The 18,246-nt window shown below is 42.5% G+C and overlaps 2 protein-coding genes and 1 long non-coding RNA gene across 3 annotated transcripts; 1 reads left to right on the top strand and 2 right to left on the bottom strand.

Moving 5' to 3' along the window:
• Positions 1 to 205: 205 nt before the first annotated feature.
• Positions 206 to 1,340, bottom strand: LOC135483888 (uncharacterized). The gene is made up of 3 exons (XR_010446393.1): positions 1,271 to 1,340; positions 757 to 886; positions 206 to 530 (listed from the first exon to the last, which is right to left on the bottom strand). It is a non-coding gene; the product is annotated as an uncharacterized LOC135483888 (long non-coding RNA).
• Positions 1,341 to 3,295: 1,955 nt separating this feature from the next.
• LOC135483887 (protein HGH1 homolog) lies at positions 3,296 to 5,603 on the top strand. The gene is made up of 4 exons (XM_064764946.1): positions 3,296 to 3,312; positions 3,687 to 4,375; positions 4,575 to 4,765; positions 4,996 to 5,603. Exons 2-4 carry the CDS (start codon positions 3,709 to 3,711, stop codon positions 5,272 to 5,274), a joined length of 1,137 nt encoding a protein of 378 aa, XP_064621016.1. The 5' UTR covers positions 3,296 to 3,312; positions 3,687 to 3,708; the 3' UTR covers positions 5,275 to 5,603.
• Positions 5,604 to 6,153: 550 nt separating this feature from the next.
• On the bottom strand, positions 6,154 to 8,631 carry LOC135483886 (RWD domain-containing protein 4-like). The gene is made up of 7 exons (XM_064764945.1): positions 8,562 to 8,631; positions 8,271 to 8,360; positions 7,983 to 8,063; positions 7,610 to 7,719; positions 7,289 to 7,334; positions 6,814 to 6,924; positions 6,154 to 6,558 (listed from the first exon to the last, which is right to left on the bottom strand). The coding sequence occupies exons 2-7, from the start codon at positions 8,292 to 8,294 to the stop codon at positions 6,373 to 6,375; spliced, it is 558 nt and encodes a 185-aa protein (XP_064621015.1). The 5' UTR covers positions 8,295 to 8,360; positions 8,562 to 8,631; the 3' UTR covers positions 6,154 to 6,372.
• Between the last annotated feature and the right edge of the window lie 9,615 nt (positions 8,632 to 18,246).

Genomic DNA, 18,246 nt, shown 5'->3' with positions numbered 1-18,246 from the left:
TTATTTAATCCATTCTTGGTAATATGCAGGTTTCGCAAACCTACCGAAGAGCTACGAACGATAAAGTACGAAGTATATTCTTTTAACATTTTTTTCCGATTCCTCGTACTACTAATTCGTCGCACCTATATCGGCGGTCCTACCATAAGTTATTTATGCAAAGTTTCAATAATCAAAAAGATAAAGGTTTTCCGTTATTTCATGCTTTATTATTAGTTACCGCTCTGTGCTCATTGAACTAATTTTACCCGATCACTTTCCAAACAAATTTGTTATAAAAAAGACCATTTACTTGTACAAGATAATCTGCTCTGAATGGTGCGAATAAAATTGTTCCGGGCAACGCGTCGTAGGTGGGGAGGAACGGGGAACGGAGGGGGCAAGCAGCCTCGACCGCGTTCTACTTGCATCCCATCTGTCCAGACTTGGCGCATCTCATAAGCCAACCACAACATCGTTTCTTGGTTTTCTTCCGTCCTTGGCAACATCTGCTGTTACTTGTGCAGAAGGAGCCGAGTGGGATACAGTTCCTGAAAAAAGTGAAAAGATCAAGTTTACTGGGGCAGGAGATGAGGGAGCCATATTGTTCGAAGACTGCAGAGGACTAATACGTAAAACTTACAAGTATGTACAAAGACCTTACCTATTTTACTTGCTGATAAGCAGAGCTAGATGACTCTGTCATGATGATTCAATGATAAGTCTTTCAAATAAAGACTCTGCATGATTAACATATTTTTGAGCAGTACTGCTTACCGTCGTGGTCGTTCCAGTGCAAGGTAGTCTGTATCTTCACCTGAAGAACTCGTTCCGCCAATAAAGGTACAACTGAGGCAAAGTACCACTAGGAGTATACAAATAGTTGTCATCTTTTGATTGTTAACCCCTGCAATATATAATGCCTTCATAAGCAGATTGCGTCGGAAAGAGAGAGACGGCTGAGAAGTGGGTTGAACCATGGGTGTCTCATATCTGATCCAGAAAGAAAGGCCTTATTCAAGCCTTTTTTTCCCGATGTCTTCGCTACTGGGAGAAAACTATGCTCGGCCCCAGCGGTTATTTGGTATTTGAGTACATGATTTGAACTACCTACCAGACTTTGGCCGTTGCCCCGCGGCGTCGGGTGCACGGGATAATCCTCTCGTGGACCAGGTCTATGTTATTTAAAGCGATGAAATGATGGAAATGTTGTTTTGAACATGCCATAAAACGGATGAAATTAGAATACCCATGCAGTCATTCAAAATATCACATTTTCGGATGAACTTACTGTGGTCCGATGCCGTGCGGTTTCCTAAGTGGATCCAGCTAGAGAGAAAAGCAACTTGGTCTGTTGCCGGGGTCCTTGTTGTAAGTCAGAAACTGGCAATCCTTCACTGGGTCGTTAGAGCCAACAGACCAATCAGGAGACGCTGTCGGGGCGGAGTTTCGGTCACTTTGCCATTGACCAGAAATTATCAAGGGCGTAATTCACAAAATGGGAATACTTGCCATTGAAATAGGGAAGGCTGATAGCCGAGTTACTGCAATTTTCATGTTGATGGTGCAGGTCTAGACGCATCTATGGCCATTGATGCTGTTAATATTTTTATCTTTGCTTTATTTTCGCGATTGGGATCTTCATCGAGCATGTATCATAAATAATCGATTGTTGTGCCACACAAATGAGTTTATTCGTGAATCATCCGGTATATTTGGTGATTTATAGTATTCTAGCGTGGGAAGAAAACCCTGTCTATCAAAATTCACATTAAGGACAATTTTGTGATATGGAGATGTGATACATCCAGAGTACATTTTCTCCTCGCCATCGGATTTACAGGATGAATAAAATGATGTACCTCCTCGTTTCCCATGATATTTGAATGGCCCTTGAATGAGGCTTGGGTTGTTGTTTACTCTAAACTTGTTGCTAGTCGTCGCTCAAAGCAGCAATCAACCAACCTCGACTATAAATCTCGTCCCGACCCCGCACACTACGTATTGCATTGCGATTTATATGCGTGCTTCATGAACAGCAAGAAGGGGACTTGTATGGAGAAAGACTACCCACCAAATCATTGATTCTTTCAAAGAAGGTCGGTTTCGTATAGTATACTATCAGAGGGGATGATCAACACAAGGTCAAAGAGTCATATTCTCTGATGGACCTTGGTAGACAGCGTGACATCCAGACTAACCATGTTAGAGTAACACATCATTGGACTAACCATGTACAGTGTCACATCCTTGCACTGACCTTAGCAGCCAGACTCGCATTCAAGAACTGATTTTGGAGCTAAGAGTCACATCCTTGGACAGACCGTGACCGGGCTTGGACTAATCATGGAAGACAGTGTCACATCGTTGGACTGGCCATGATAGACACTGGCACATCCCTTCTTTCATTTACTTTTTTTCTTTTTGGTTCACCGTTAGGGGAGTCTATACAATAGCCCTGTGTCCGACACTGAATTTCGGTCCGGTCTGGTTCATGACTTGGCCACCAGGGGGCAAAATCCAAAAACCTTAAAAATGTGATTATTCCTTAACTTCTTGCCCGATTGCCACCAATTTAACTTGCCCGATTGCCACCAATTTGATATCGTGGGTACATCTTACCACCATACAGTATATGGCACACAGGTTTTTAATTTAACCTACTTTTCAAGATCACAGAGGTCAAATGGCGTAAATTGGACGTCAGGCCGTAACTTGGTGTGTTTTTCGCTGATTTGTGCAAAATTCAACATATCTCAAAAGTTTAATGGTTGACCCTCGGTTTTTTGGGGTTTTTTTGTGTAGCGTAACCAACTGTCTTTCATGGGAGAATGGTCACTGTAAGAATTTTTCAGGAAGAAATGTATACTATTTGGGGTTTTTCGTGATTGTCGGGCCCAATTGGCAATATTGCCATGGTGAACAGAGCTAGGACTAGGAGCAAATGCGACGCTTATGATTTATTTAAAGAAATAAAATGCCCGATTTAACATCCTGCAGAATCAGGGGAATCGGGCGTTTCCAGTGATATACGACACAAATGGGTTATCCTCATGTATTCACTTTGGAAACGCATTTTAAAATAGATGTTACGTCCTGTTAATGGGGCACGTCATCATCGCGTACATTTGGGAAAAACTCCCTAACGAGACCTGTAATGCGCCACAGGAGACAAGTGCTGCCACCTAGGGATCTAAATTTCACTTCCGGGTTCTGATAACCTTGTCTACAGGTACCTTGAGTCATATGGTTTGTACAGGGCGTGTGTACAAAATAGATTCCTGCAATTGAGGTTGGGTAAGACTGCGTGTGTGGCTGCATGGTGGTTGTATGGTGAGGGTTTGTGCTGTTTTATTTTGCTGTTTTTGTCACGTTAAGAAAGATATAGTTTCTTTTCAATCTTTTAGTCATATGAGGTATCATTCAATATACCATTGAGATGATTTTTATGCCCCTGAATCACTTGCAAGTCTTATGAATCTGGTCGCGAATGCACGACACCATTTCGTAGACGGCCAGAGAATGAGATTGAGAATGAGATTGAGAGATGAGCAAGAGCGAAGAGACCCTGGTGCCGTGGTGGCATGCATCTGGTGCTCAGCTGCCTGCTGTGGTTAGGACCTCGTTTGACTGCTTACCTTTTCTTTTTAAATTACCTCTGTTGTATAGTGACAACTTTTTGAAATCATTTTTATCTTATTTTCAAGGTGAAGAATCCAAGATCATAAGATGTCAATTGGTGGGGTCCGGATAGAGGAGATTAATCAGGAGGTTGTTCCTCTCCTGTCCCATGATCGAGCAGACGTCCGGTTTCAGACTCTTGATTTCTTCTTTGGACTTACTGGATCCAATGATAACTTTACCTACTTCAGAGATCATGCTCTCTGCCTTGAGGCTATAGCGCAATTAACAAAAGATTTGAAAAATGAGATTTCAAGATTGGCCTACAAGACTTTAGTCAATCTCTCGGCAGATGAAGAAATATGCAAAACACTTTTGAAGCTTGAGAAACCGGATGATTTTATTCATACATTAATCCAATATGTTTTGATTCAAGAAAGTGAACATGCTGATTTAGTGTGTTCAGTTCTTTGCAATCTCACGCATTGGGAAGGACCTGCCCTGGAGGTGGTGGAAATCATCAAATCACATGAAGACATTGGCTTTGATAAGATTGTGCAAATTCTCTGCACAAAAGATTACAACAAAAATGCAAGTCTAGATCTACTGGCTTTGTTCTTGTCAAATCTTTCTCAGATAATAGGAACCAGGCAATACATTCTTGATAAAGAGAAGTGTGTCATCCAGCGGTTACTACCTTTTACTGGTTATCAAGGCTCTGTCATCAAAAGACGTGGTGTTGTGGGGACGCTGAGGAACTGTTGTTTTGAAGCTGGTAAGCTGGTGTCCTGAGTTTCAGTTAGATCAGTGTTCAAGGGTAGTGTCTTCAGCATAGTGAAAGGACGTGAACTGTTTTGGCTGGTTACCCTACATTAAAAAGATATAAGCTTGTGTTATAAATTTTCGTTTATGTACATGTACACCGTTTGTGCGGAAGTGAAACACTTCAAAATGTATCGCATGTTATATTTCAGATTATCATGAATGGTTGTTGAGTGACAAAGTTGATATTCTCCCCTGCCTCCTTCTTCCGTTGGCTGGCCCAGAAACGTTTGATGATGACGATATGGACAAGCTGCCTCCAGACCTTCAGTATCTTGATGATGACAAGACCCGTGAACCAGAAGCAGAGATCAGGAAGATGCTGGTGGAGGCAATATATCAGGTGAGCACAAATGGAACCCAAGTTCAGTGAAAATTCTTACTCCAGTGTGAGTGCTGGCTTACCAATAGATTTACGTTTCCATATGTATTACACCTAAGAAGTCTGAAGACGAAACAACTCGGCCAGCCACTATGGTTAGGCGTCAATTGGGTTTATTGGGCTTGTGACCCTCGACTAGAATATGTAATTACCCTTCATTTCTTTAGTAATTTCTGCCATTTTATTTTCAGTTATGTGCAACAAAACATGGCCGAAAATACATGAAAGATAAGAATGCTTATGTAATTATTCGGGAGCTAGACAAGTGGGAGGAAGACAGAATCGTTTCCATAGCAATCGAAAAACTTGTCACAATCTTGATTGGTGATGAACCAGAGAGGGTACATGAAAATCTTCAAAACGTTGTTGTACCCGAACATTTACAGAAACAATTTGATATGGAATCTGAAGACCTTATGAAAGAGGAAAAAATTCCGTATCCTGATTCAGAAGTGATGTTGTTGAATTGAGTCAAGTGAATGGCAGAGTATCTAATGCTGTCCAAGAACTGTCCTTTTCTTGGTTTATGTTAGTTGTTCAGGTCTCTCTAATCATTGGTCTAGCATGAATCAAGAAATGAACAATTTCATTCTTAATGATGTAAACAACTGACAAAGAGCCAAGTCTTGGCCACGATGCCAAACCTGATGATGGTGAAAGTGATGCACAATGTAGATGAATTAGTATGACACGTGAAGATAATCTGGTATCATATATGAACACTTCAAGGTTACATGTAGATGTAACTATACATTGTACATTTTACCTACTGCCAATAAAATACATGTACAAGCATAAATACTTTGTTGAAATGTTGTTTCAAGGGGGAGGCTTTCTTCTATGCTTGTCACCAGTATATATATTGAATACAATACTGTTTCGGAGGATTGACAGACGAGCGATTTGAAAGAAGTTTTTCTTTCGGACTGACTACAGATGGATTGAATTAATATTTATGGAGACGAAAATCCCATTGCAAGTTAGCATGGAATCCAACATAGAGACATCCCTGTCCTTGTGACAGTCATAATCCAGTCACTCTGCACTGTTGGAGACTATCCTGATGATGGGGGTTCACATCCCCTTCAGAGACAAGATGATCAGACAGAGACGGGCATGAGACTTGGCCCCAAAATGGAAGCCATTCTTCAGGTGCTGGACTTGGAAATCCCAAGATTGGTGAGGACTGGAGACAACAATAAACAGATTGTGACATTGTCATTGACACAACCATCAACAGGTTGATTGCTGGGGACAATGATATCCTTACCTCTGCCTTTGCGAGTGATTTATTATGTTTAGTAAAGATAACACAAATTTCCATAAAATACACCATTTATTGTTGCATGTGTTTCTTCGAACACGCAGTTCCCTTCAGAAGTTACCGAAACCAATCACCATCTATACACAATCTGCCCAATTTTTGGACGATGTTTTGCAAAAATAGCCCAAACATGAACAATGCAAGTGTATGAGCATGTTCATATGAGCCTTGAGTTTCCATGTAGCACCACGTCTCAGTTGTCTGCTGATCCAGTCTGGCTGAGATGTTTGATCACATCCACGTCTCAGTTGTCTGCTGATCCAGTCTGGCTGAGATGTTTGATCACATCCACCCAGTTCCAACCTCTTGCTCGTTCTCCTTTACAGTCTATTCTATCATAATATTTGCGTTTCTGTGATTTTGTCCACTGTTCTTTTTTCTCCTTCTTTTTCCCCAGAGATTGCACAGAATCAGCCTCTTCTTTGGATTCCTGAATAAAAATAATGAGGGATGTTATTGCAACATTTTACAAGGCACATCTAAATGCATGCTGACGGACAGGATGAGGTCTACTTCTGTCCTCAATTCTACCCCTTGCCCTATGTCATCTTGTTCAGGTTTTCAGGATCAAATTCAGCAACCTCAATTCATTTAGGTTGAGACACAATAGGTAACTCATAAAAACATCACCTGTAACTGATTCAAATAAGAACATGTGACGAAACTTGCCAGTTGTGCTTCTTACCTCAGTATTCACTATAATCTGCTCTTTTTGCCTCTCCATTAACTCCTCATGATTTTCTTTTGCGTGTTCAAAAAGTGTATAAGTCACAGCTGACCCAATGAACATATCTGCCTGTAACAACAAAGATGTACATGTGAACATTTGTCTAATGTCAAGCAAAGACTTCTGGTCCTGGTGGGGTCAAAGCTACATGTATCTTGTGTCCTGGCGCTCTGGACTAAGCTATTTTGTATCCTGGTGCTGAGGACTAAGCTTCGGTCCTGGTGGTGGTGTGGGCTTAACAGCCATGTTGACGCAAATGGCGAGTCTTTCATCCACCCTGTAAATATTGCACAGGTTGTGACATTGTCCACACTTGGCAGAATGTCTCCCCCTCTCCCCAAGAAAATCAATGGCAGTATTTAAATGTCTGAAAATCCTTGTTAGTTGGTTGCTTTATACATGGGCCGAGGCATCTCTAACTACTTCTACTCACCTGCTCTTTGAGTTTTTCTATTATTGTTTCCTTTACTTCCTGTTGTCTGAAAAGGAATTATTCTCAATGAGATAGAATGCCGTAGCTTTTTCAACATTTCAAAGTCAACACTTTAGACAAACGTGGAAGAAAAGAGCTGAAAGTCAGCACAACACCACTACTTACAGAGAACAAGTTTTCATGTGTGGTATCTATGTTGACAAGACACAGATGATTTCAACCATAGGTTATTGTGACTTAACCAAAGTAATGGTAAGATGCAGCAGCAGCAGCAAGCCAACCTGTGTCAGTATCTGGCAATCAAAACCACAGTGTACTCACACATGTTTATTATAAAAGGCATTCAGGTTGATATCCGGCATTTCATCTGGATAATTTTCACCCCAAGAGATCTCCAAGACAAAGGATTTGAAATGACCATCTTCTCCTATCTGAAATTGAAAGAATACAAGTTGTAATTCACCCATTTAGGCCATTACAAAAAGCAACACTGACTAAGAAGTCACACAGCAAGAAAGCCTAGCTCTATTCTGATAACTGGCGAATGAGCACTTCCGACTTGTGAGGATGACCTGTCACCACAAATCTCTGCTTTGAATACCCTCGTATGTTGTAAGATTTCATTTCTGCTTTATATCAGCCTAAATTTGTTTCGTGAACGCTAGTCAGGGGTAACATATGACAAATAAAGTACCTTGTATTGATAAGTTTTCTCATTAATTTGCTTGAAGTTTTCATCTCCATCATAAATTGACTGCAACACCCCAATCTCTTCCTGAAAAGTAGTTGATGAAATATTAAGTTGAGGAATAACTAGAGACAGACATGGCTGGTATGTCTAATTTATACAAAGACATTACTAAAATGACCACGATCAAGTGGCTTAGTAGCCCTGCTATCTGCTGCCAACAGGCGACTTTCCACGACCACTTCCAGCATCATTTCAGGACGTTAGTTTAGTTTTGGGAAAGAAAAATCTCACCTCTTGGAGTTCTTGACAACTCATTTTGCCTCTACAGAATGTCTAGAAGATTGATTATCACAGGTGTCCTAGTCTTCACTATCCTGAGATCTGAAAATAAAATACAAACACAAAGTTCAACTAAACTGCAAGTCTATTGGGGACCTGTCGAAATTAGGGTATCGCCAGTAAAATGCGTTTTTTTCCGGTAGTGAGAGCAGCAGAGGTTGATCAATGCGTATGAGCCCGTAGAGCACATTTTTTAGCAATTGAAAAATGCAAGTAAATTTGTTATAACTTGATGATTCTTACGTAATTGAAAGGAATTTGTCGAAAATCTAGAAATCCGGCTTCATGGGCGCGGCCATCTTGAAGTTCCCCGGATGTCTGAGTGGGTGTTCATAAAAACTGGAATTCTAGTCACAGGTTTTTTCAAAGCTTGGCACCTCGAGACATAAAAGTACTGAGAATTTTGCTGTACTTCTGCCCTACCCTTATAGTTGGTATTACATAAATGTATATGTACCTATGGGTGGTATAATTGTCCAATATTTGGTTGAATTGTAATCTTTGACAGGCCACTCTTTACTCTACACACTTCGATTGAAAACCAGGCCAGGATGGAGTGGTGCTGATGTGAACTTCTCACTCGGACCAAAGACCATGTGCAGGCACAGTAGCACCTGATGGACTTAGTTTAATCCTTACGAGATGAGATGAAGATCCTGTGCTGCAGGGCCACAACTCCATGAGTTAATAGACCAGTGAGGTTTCTGCCTGGGGCCTGTTATGACAATGGGCATTCTTCGCCTTTTTCCAGTGAAGTTATCTTTTGGCTTTACAACTCGCCAACAAGCAAGCATCCATTTGTCACACTCTACATTAAAAACAAAAGAAAACATATTGTTTCTATTATCTTTATTCTTATCTCATCTTCCAAACAATTGGTACAGTTGAGCCATTACCGGTACAATTTCCATACACAATCATAACATAACACATTAGTTTCTCTAAAGCCTCTACAAGCAAGCCTTTGGTCTAGAGTATCATCAAGACAATTTAGAATACAGGTGCTGCTGGCAAAGGTCACAACTGCTCCTTACTGTGTCTACAGCATGTATCTTCACTCCTATACACAGCAACCAACTCTGAAATGAGCCCTTTCCTTGACAGGTAATGTGCTTTTTGGGTGAGAGCAAGAATAGGAATTTCTGTTCAATCTGTATGAAAGAGTCATTGTGACGGTATGAGTTTATGCGGCGGTATGAGTTTGGAGTCATCGAGAAAAGGGGGACACATTTTTTTGGCAAATGAGTGGATCTTGAGCGAAGCACAGAATGACGCGGGGATTACGTTTCTGAGAACGTCGTAGGAATAGTTCGCGCCTGCGTAGTTCGTTCAGCATATCATTAAAATTGTGTCGCGGAAATTTCGATTTTGTCGTCCGTAATTCTTGAATATTCCCCTCCACTTTCCAGGTAAGTAACCTTAAATCATTTAGTCATGTGTAGTAAAACTGGTAGATCAGATGTATATTGACATGCAAAAGGTTAGAGATGTTTGTAAATAGTTTTCGGCAAATTTGTTGAGCGTCGAGCCTCGGGCTGTCAGAATGGCTGGATCAGCTGTGCGCGCTTGAGCGTCAGTCAAGGATTTTGGGCTTCAAACTATTCTTTAATGGGAATGTAATGTTCGCAACTATTGTTCAGAGAAGTCACGCTAAGGTATATTTTTGTTGTATAAAGTTTCCATATGTTTGATTAACGTTTCATGTCAGAAACGGGGATTTTAGTTTCGAACACAGTGTCAACAATGCAACCGCGTTGGTATTGTTGACATCAGGCGACGCTCTGATTGGCTGTGGCTGGGGTCACGTCAGCGATGAATAGGTCAGATGTGCCATATTTGGGAAAGTGCGATGCTGTGATTGGTTGGAAGTTTAAAGGGATTTTAAATACGTCACAGATTTTTGCCATATTTGTAAACCGCTTTCCGTATTCGGAGAGACGCACGCATTCCAAATGACATGTGAATCAAAATGTGAATCACGGAAATTCTTGGGTTTTTGCGGGTTTTAACACTTTGTGTGCGGGGATTTCTTGATGTTTTCTCAGGTTTAGGCCTAACTCTGTCAATTTCTTTTAGATTAACTAGCACGGCTAGTCACTCTAATGTTTATTGTATATACTTGGATTATATAGGCAGTGGGCCCATATCGGGTATAATTACTATAGATATCACTGGTATTTTGATTGTACACATTTCTAAAGGTCAAAGGGCTGTTATGTGACAATATTTCTCTTTCATGTATGTATTTCGCCATTGTAGTTCGTTCAGCATATCATTAAAATTGTGTCGCGGAAATTTCGATTTTGTCGTCCGTAATTCTTGAATATTCCCCTCCACTTTCCAGATCTGTCCAGGTAACAATTTTGGGGGCTCAGCCGGGAAATACACAAGTTAAAGGACAGAAGGAAGGATATAAAACTGAACCATGGCATTAGAGGGTGAACGGACGAAGGTGTTGCTGTCCTTGCGACGCAAATTATACAGTACGAATAGCGACCGGTTAGAGAAGGCCGTGGAGAGTTGCTTCGAGGAAAACAGTGGACTCGGTATGGAAGAGATGCTATCTCTTTACGAGGACGAGATGGAGAAATCGAAGGAAACCGAGGATCATGGTGTGAAGAGGTTGACCGAGTTACTGGAGGGCCTGACGGGGGTTACAAAGCCAGGAGCTACGGACCCCGGCGTCATCTCGGAAAAGATGGTTGTGGCACAGAAAGTGGAGAAACCAAACGTGGTCTTTCATACACAAAATTTTAAATTATCAAATAATATTGGAGAACGCTCCAATTGTTTGAGTTATCTAAGTTTTCTTCGTCAAGTGGAAGCAGGTCGTAAGCGCGGATACTCGGAAATGGACATTTTGGACGGTGTGGTCCGGGCAATTGAGCCCACTTGTAGGTTACGCGAATATCTGGAAGGGATTGAATCATTGACCCTTCCAAAGGCACAAACCATCATTCGGGGTTACTACCGAGAGAAGTCCGCCACACAACTATACCAAGAACTATGTTCATTGAGTCAGGTTCAAAAAGAGTCTCCGCAGGACTTTCTGTACAGGGCGCTCGCGATGAGACAAAAGATCATGTTCGCTTCCCGAGAGGATGCTACTAAAACGTTCGACACTAGTCTTCTTGAGCAGCAATTCAGGCAGTCCGTCTGCACCGGTCTCAATGATGATCTCCTGCGGGTGGAACTACAACAGCATATTGAGAAGGACTCGGACGAGGAGTTAATTGCAGCCGTTAACGATATAACACGACGCCAGGCAGAGACGCAGGCCAAAAGAACGGTCAAGGTGAAAGCCGTGTCGGCTGGTACGGAGTGTCAAACGACCGGGACAAACGCTGTGTTGGAAGAGTTGAAAACCATACGGGTGGAGATGAACGAGTTGAGACAGGCGGTGAGGTCCAAGGGAGGAAGCTCGAGTGCTACCGAAGAAGCCAAACCTACCACTGGGAATCGACCACAACAGCGTTCTGGCAATAGGCGGCAGAACAAATGCCCCAAATGTGTGCGGGATGGAGCTACTCGCTGTTTCCATTGCTACGAATGTGGCTCAGATGAACATTACCGAAACTTCTGTCCGCAACTAAGAAACCCTACTGGTGATGCTGGTAGTTCGGGAAACGAGAAGGGATCACTGAAAAAGAGGGCACAGTGATCGAATCAAAAGAGACCCTCTCCTCAACCTCGCAGATGTGTTGTAGGACATGTAGTGCTCATGTTGATTTAAAACGATGCGCTGGGTGTCACGGGCAAGTTCTATATTGTAGTCGGAATTGCCAAAAACAGGGTTGGGGTGAGCATAGAACGATATGTCAGACAATCCAAGGAGTTGGAACAGCTATGGCAGCACAAAAGGTGCAAAGCTCGCATGAAAGTGAAACTGTTACTGAACTTACTCCTAGAAATCAAAAACGATTGATAAAGCTTGTCGGGGAGAAGTGTTCGGTCTCCTTGATGGTTGAAGGACAGTGTGAGGAAATGCTATGGGATACTGGAGCCCAAGTTAGCTTGGTAGGACTTAATTGGCTCCGTGAACGATTTCCAGATAAGGACATTAGACCAATCAAAGAACTAATTGATGAAACGCTACGTGTTCGGTCGGCTAGTGGGGACGACATTGTTTTTTTGGGATATGTGGAGTTGGAGATAGGTCCACCTAATGGTCAAAATGTTGCAGGGGTACCATTTTTGGTGACAAAAGCTGAACTCCAATCACCCATCTTGGGGTACAATGTAATAGCCCACTGGTTGAATGACGCTGGTATTTCATCTATTTTTCCAACTGTTGATAAAACAAAGGTTTCATCTGTTCTGTCTGTTTTGGAGAAAGAACAACATAGTGCGTTGGGTCTAGTCAAGATTGGAAAACAGAATGTGGTAGTTCCCAAGGGGAAAACTCTAAAGGTCAGGTGCTTCACACGTGTCGGCGCAGAAAACTCTAACCACCAGGCAGTATTTTCTAGTGAGGGGTATAACCACTGGGATGGAGCAATACAAGTTCCACAGGCGCTAGTTAAAATACAGAGGGGGGCTAGTTGCGCTGTAACTATTCCAATTAGCAATTTTTCAGACCATGACGTCGTCTTACATAGAGGAATGACAGTGGGACGGTTAGAATCAGTCAGGTCTCTCATCACTGTGGTACCACCCAGAGACGGGGAAAAGCTGATGGAATTTGGAAGAGAAGTCCATGGTAGAGAGGTTGGAGCGCAAGAGGTAAGTATCGATAGTAGGACGGATAAGCCTGATTCATGGGATCCAGATGTGGAACTAGATGAAACTGTCTTAAATCCAGAACAAATCACTATGGTAAGAAAGATGCTTAGAGATGAATGTCATGCCTTTGCTAAGGATGAAAATGACATTGGTTGTGCTCCAAGTTTGCAATTAGATATTAAGTTGAAAGATGATTTTCCAGTCTCACAACCGTATCGGGCATTGCCACCACCACTCTACCAAGAGGTAAAAGATTATGTCACTGACCTACTGAACCGAAATTGGATACAGAAGAGTACATCTTCTTATTCTAGTCCTATGGTGTGTGTCCGTAAGAAGGACAACACTCTTCGCCTGTGCATTGACTATAGGGCCATCAATCAAAAGAGCTTTGTTCCGCAAATTCCAATGCCACGAATACAGCATGAAATTCAAACTCTGATTGGTAATCGCTTTTTCTCTGTCATTGACCAGTCCAAGGCCTACCATCAGGGTTTTGTGAAAGAAAGTTGTCGACCTTACACTGCTTTCAGCACGCCATGGGGATTATATGAATGGTCTCGCATTCCTTTTGGTGTGTCAGGGGCTCCAGGTTGTTTCCAGAATTTCATGGAGGAAACTTTGGTAGATTTGCGTGATAAATGTTGCATTCCCTATTTAGATGATTGTCTCATTTTCAGTAAGACCTTTGAACAACACATTGAAGATGTAAGATCGGTTTTGAAACGATTAAAGGATAAAGGTATCAAAGTGAAACCAAAGAAATGTATGTTGTTCAGGTTGGAGGTCAGGTTTCTGGGGCAGTTGGTTTCAGAAGGGGGCTATCGGATGGACCCAGCAGATATCAAACCTGTTCTTGCACTAAGAGAGAAAGAGCCAAAGACGGTAGGAGAGGTGAGGCAACTCATGGGACTACTTGGGTATTACCGGAAATTCATTCCAGACTTCAGTAGGCGGGCCAGAAGCTTGTATGATCTGTTGAGCGAAGTCGATTCTGGTAAGGAACAGAAATCCAAAGGACGACAGAAGAAGCAAAGTAGGAAGACAAAGGGAGGAGGTCAGAAAGCATCGCGAGAGCGGATTGAGTGGAGAGACGAACATCGTCGCACATTGGATGAGCTGATTGAATGTCTGACATCGACCCCAGTGATGGCATATCCGGATTACGAAAAACCATTCGTTCTGCACACTGATGCCAGCGGTCAAGGACTTGGAGCTATTCTCTACCAGAGACAGGCAGATGATGAGTTGAGGGTAATCGCTTACGGTTCAAGGTCATTAAGTCCAGCAGAGAAAAACTACCATCTACATTCTGGCAAGTTGGAGTTTTTGGCGTTGAAATGGGCCGTGGTGGAGAGATTCCGGGATTTCCTGTACTATGCCCCACATTTTGACGTCTACACCGACAACAACCCGTTAACATACATTTTGACTTCTGCGAAGCTGGATGCAACACGTCACCGTTGGGTTGGTGAACTGGCAGATTTCAACTTCACATTGCATTACAAGCCAGGGATAAATAATACAGACGCTGATGTATTGAGTAGGCAACCTTTGGACTTTGAGGTGTACATGCAGGGTTGTACTGAAGCTGCAGGACCTGAACAGCTTGGAAGTGTAGGAAAGGCATTGACTGGAGAAGGCTATGAAGCAGGACTCGGATGGATTGAGGTGTTATCGACCAACCCTGTGGGTATCGCTGAGGAAATGGAAAGCGTTTTGGATTTAAACAACGTGGAGGTGATACCTACCCAAGAACTAGCCAGGACTCAAGATAAGGACTCGGAAACTGGTTTGTTGAAACGATGGGTGAGCAGTGGTGAAAGGCCAACAAAGGAGGAACTCAGGACATATCGAGGAAAGTTGCGGAGGAAACTTGGAACTTGGATCAGGAGCTGGGATAGATTGCATTTGGATTCGGATGGGATTCTACGAAGAACTTGTAAATTACCTGACTCTCGAGATTGTGCTCAAATATGCCTGCCAGAGGAATACCACCAAATGATTTACGAGATGCTTCATCGAGACATGGGACACTTGGGACCAGATAGGGTGATTGCCCTCGCACAGGAACGATTCTACTGGCCTGGTATGGGTGAAGATATTACCAGATACATTCAGAAGAGATGTCCTTGCCTCAAAGACAAGAAACCCACGGTGACCAGGAGAGCAGAGTTGAAACCGATCGAGACAACCCAACCATTTGAACTGGTAGCAATTGATTATGTACACTTAGAACGCTCAAAAGGAGGATATGAGTACATGTTGGTTTTGGTGGACCATTTCACTCGTTTTGTGCAAGTGTACCCAACCAAGAACAAGTCTGGTCGTACAGCAGCGGATAAGATTTTCAATGACTTCATCCCTCGGTTCGGATTTCCGGGAAAGCTTCATCACGACCAAGGAAGGGAATTTGAAAACCATCTGTTCCATCAGCTTCAGAAGAGATGTGGAATTGGTAGAAGTCGGACAACACCGTACCACCCTGCTGGCAATGGAACATGTGAAAGGATGAATAGAACTATACTTGGGATGTTGAGGACCCTAAGTGAACAACACAAGAAGGATTGGAAGAGTCACGTAGACAAGCTAGTACATGCGTACAATTGTACGAAGAATGACTCTACAGGATTCTCCCCTTTCCGTCTTCTGTTTGGTAGATCCCCAAGACTTCCAGTTGATTTAGTTTTTGGATGTAATCAAGATGAAGGTTTGGACACAGTGGATAAATGGACCGGTCAACTGAAAGAGGCCTATGATATGGCCAGAGAGAACATAGGAAAATCCAAAGAGAAAGGAAAGAAGAATTATGACAAGCATCTGAGAAGCACAATTTTGAAGGAGGGCGATAGAGTGTTGGTACGAAATCTCAGTGAAAGGGGAGGCCCTGGAAAAATCAGGTCGTATTGGGAAAAGGATATCCACATTGTGACCAAACGAGTATCGCCAAATGCACCAGTTTATGAGGTCAAACCGGAGAAAGGGATGGGCAGGACTAGGATTCTACACCGGAATCTACTCTTACAATGCGACGAGCTGCCATTTGAAGGACCACCAATCAGACGATTGCGAAAACGGAGAGACCGACGACGACCAGAGGTGCATCAAGAGTCTGATGAATTGGATAGCGACATTGAGAGTTCTGATGAGGGATTGGTACCAGGATTTCGAAGTGAGGAGACAACTCCAGAAACACGGAACCAAGAACCTACACCGACTGACAATGGCGCGGACATAGAACCGGAGGTAGAAGCAGAACAAGATGATTCAGAGAATGCAAGGGATGAATCAAGTACCCAGAATTCCGGGACTGAACAATCCAATTCGAGTGATGAGCATTCAAGAGAATCATCCACTGATGGACCAGTGGAACGACCGAGACGGCAAGTGAGACCACCACAAACGCTGACGTACAATACGCTAGGGAACCCTACAGTTCAACCAAGAGCATTTCCAGTAATGCAAGAACCAAGGGCATATCCAATGGTGCATGGAGTACCTGTTCAGCAGATGGGGGGTTGGCCGTCAGCTCCATGGGGAGGATACCCGATCTTCGTGCAGTATCCGATCCCAGGCTTTAATGGACACTAGATAGACTATGTTTCTAGACGCATTTCAGGCCAAGGGGTGATTCATGGATTTTGTTAGTGTAAAACATATTATCGTATTACGGAACAGGTGTAAATAGATTAAGGATTTAATCATAAATTTGCTTTTCAGGTATATTATACTGTGAAGTAGTATTTTTCAGGTGGTCTTTGTGAGAGTTGAGCCATGACGTAAGATGACCTTATGAAGAAAATAGATTGTCCAAGCGCTTCTAAAGTCATGAGACTAGTTGTACAAGATAAGCGGAATCCACCAGATGTTTGCTGAAGAGATTGGCCATTTCTTCAGTTTGTCTTTACCGCCAGGAAGAGGAATGCAGGTATCCTCTAACCTGTAATTCGGTGATGTATATTATTTAGAGTAATTTTGCCGTTGGGGTATTTACCAGTATGTTGTACAGCGCCTGTGGAGTAGCATTTTAGATTCATTTCTTCTTGGGCAAGTATTTTCTGGAATTGAACTAATGTCGAGGACGACATCATTTTGAACGGGGGGGGGGGAGAATGTGACGGTATGAGTTTATGCGGCGGTATGAGTTTGGAGTCATCGAGAAAAGGGGGACACATTTTTTTGGCAAATGAGTGGATCTTGAGCGAAGCACAGAATGACGCGGGGATTACGTTTCTGAGAACGTCGTAGGAATAGTTCGCGCCTGCGTAGTTCGTTCAGCATATCATTAAAATTGTGTCGCGGAAATTTCGATTTTGTCGTCCGTAATTCTTGAATATTCCCCTCCACTTTCCAGGTAAGTAACCTTAAATCATTTAGTCATGTGTAGTAAAACTGGTAGATCAGATGTATATTGACATGCAAAAGGTTAGAGATGTTTGTAAATAGTTTTCGGCAAATTTGTTGAGCGTCGAGCCTCGGGCTGTCAGAATGGCTGGATCAGCTGTGCGCGCTTGAGCGTCAGTCAAGGATTTTGGGCTTCAAACTATTCTTTAATGGGAATGTAATGTTCGCAACTATTGTTCAGAGAAGTCACGCTAAGGTATATTTTTGTTGTATAAAGTTTTCATATGTTTGATTAACGTTTCATGTCAGAAACGGGGATTTTAGTTTCGAACACAGTGTCAACAATGCAACCGCGTTGGTATTGTTGACATCAGGCGACGCTCTGATTGGCTGTGGCTGGGGTCACGTCAGCGATGAATAGGTCAGATGTGCCATATTTGGGAAAGTGCGATGCTGTGATTGGTTGGAAGTTTAAAGGGATTTTAAATACGTCACAGATTTTTGCCATATTTGTAAACCGCTTTCCGTATTCGGAGAGACGCACGCATTCCAAATGACATGTGAATCAAAATGTGAATCACGGAAATTCTTGGGTTTTTGCGGGTTTTAACACTTTGTGTGCGGGGATTTCTTGATGTTTTCTCAGGTTTAGGCCTAACTCTGTCAATTTCTTTTAGATTAACTAGCACGGCTAGTCACTCTAATGTTTATTGTATATACTTGGATTATATAGGCAGTGGGCCCATATCGGGTATAATTACTATAGATATCACTGGTATTTTGATTGTACACATTTCTAAAGGTCAAAGGGCTGTTATGTGACAATATTTCTCTTTTATGTATGTATTTCGCCATTGTAGTT

Source organism: Lineus longissimus, chromosome 2, assembly GCF_910592395.1.
Source record: "Lineus longissimus chromosome 2, tnLinLong1.2, whole genome shotgun sequence".
Lineage (NCBI taxonomy): Eukaryota > Metazoa > Nemertea > Pilidiophora > Heteronemertea > Lineidae > Lineus > Lineus longissimus.
Note: the sequence above shows the minus strand (reverse complement) of the source record. Positions and strands in the feature narration are given on the sequence as shown.

Excerpts from the sequence above, each read along its gene's own strand:
- LOC135483887 (XM_064764946.1), top strand. The coding sequence starts at position 3,709 with ATGTCAATTGGTGGGGTCCGGATAGAGGAGATTAATCAGGAGGTTGTT. Across the intron at positions 4,376-4,574 it reads GAACTGTTGTTTTGAAGCTG|ATTATCATGAATGGTTGTTG; the intron begins GTAAGCTGGTGT and ends GTTATATTTCAG. Across the intron at positions 4,766-4,995 it reads TGGTGGAGGCAATATATCAG|TTATGTGCAACAAAACATGG; the intron begins GTGAGCACAAAT and ends TTTTATTTTCAG.
- LOC135483886 (XM_064764945.1), bottom strand. The coding sequence starts at position 8,294 with ATGAGTTGTCAAGAACTCCAAGAG. Across the intron at positions 8,064-8,270 it reads GTTGTCAAGAACTCCAAGAG|GAAGAGATTGGGGTGTTGCA; the intron begins GTGAGATTTTTC and ends ACTACTTTTCAG. Across the intron at positions 6,559-6,813 it reads AGATTATAGTGAATACTGAG|GAATCCAAAGAAGAGGCTGA; the intron begins GTAAGAAGCACA and ends ATTTTTATTCAG.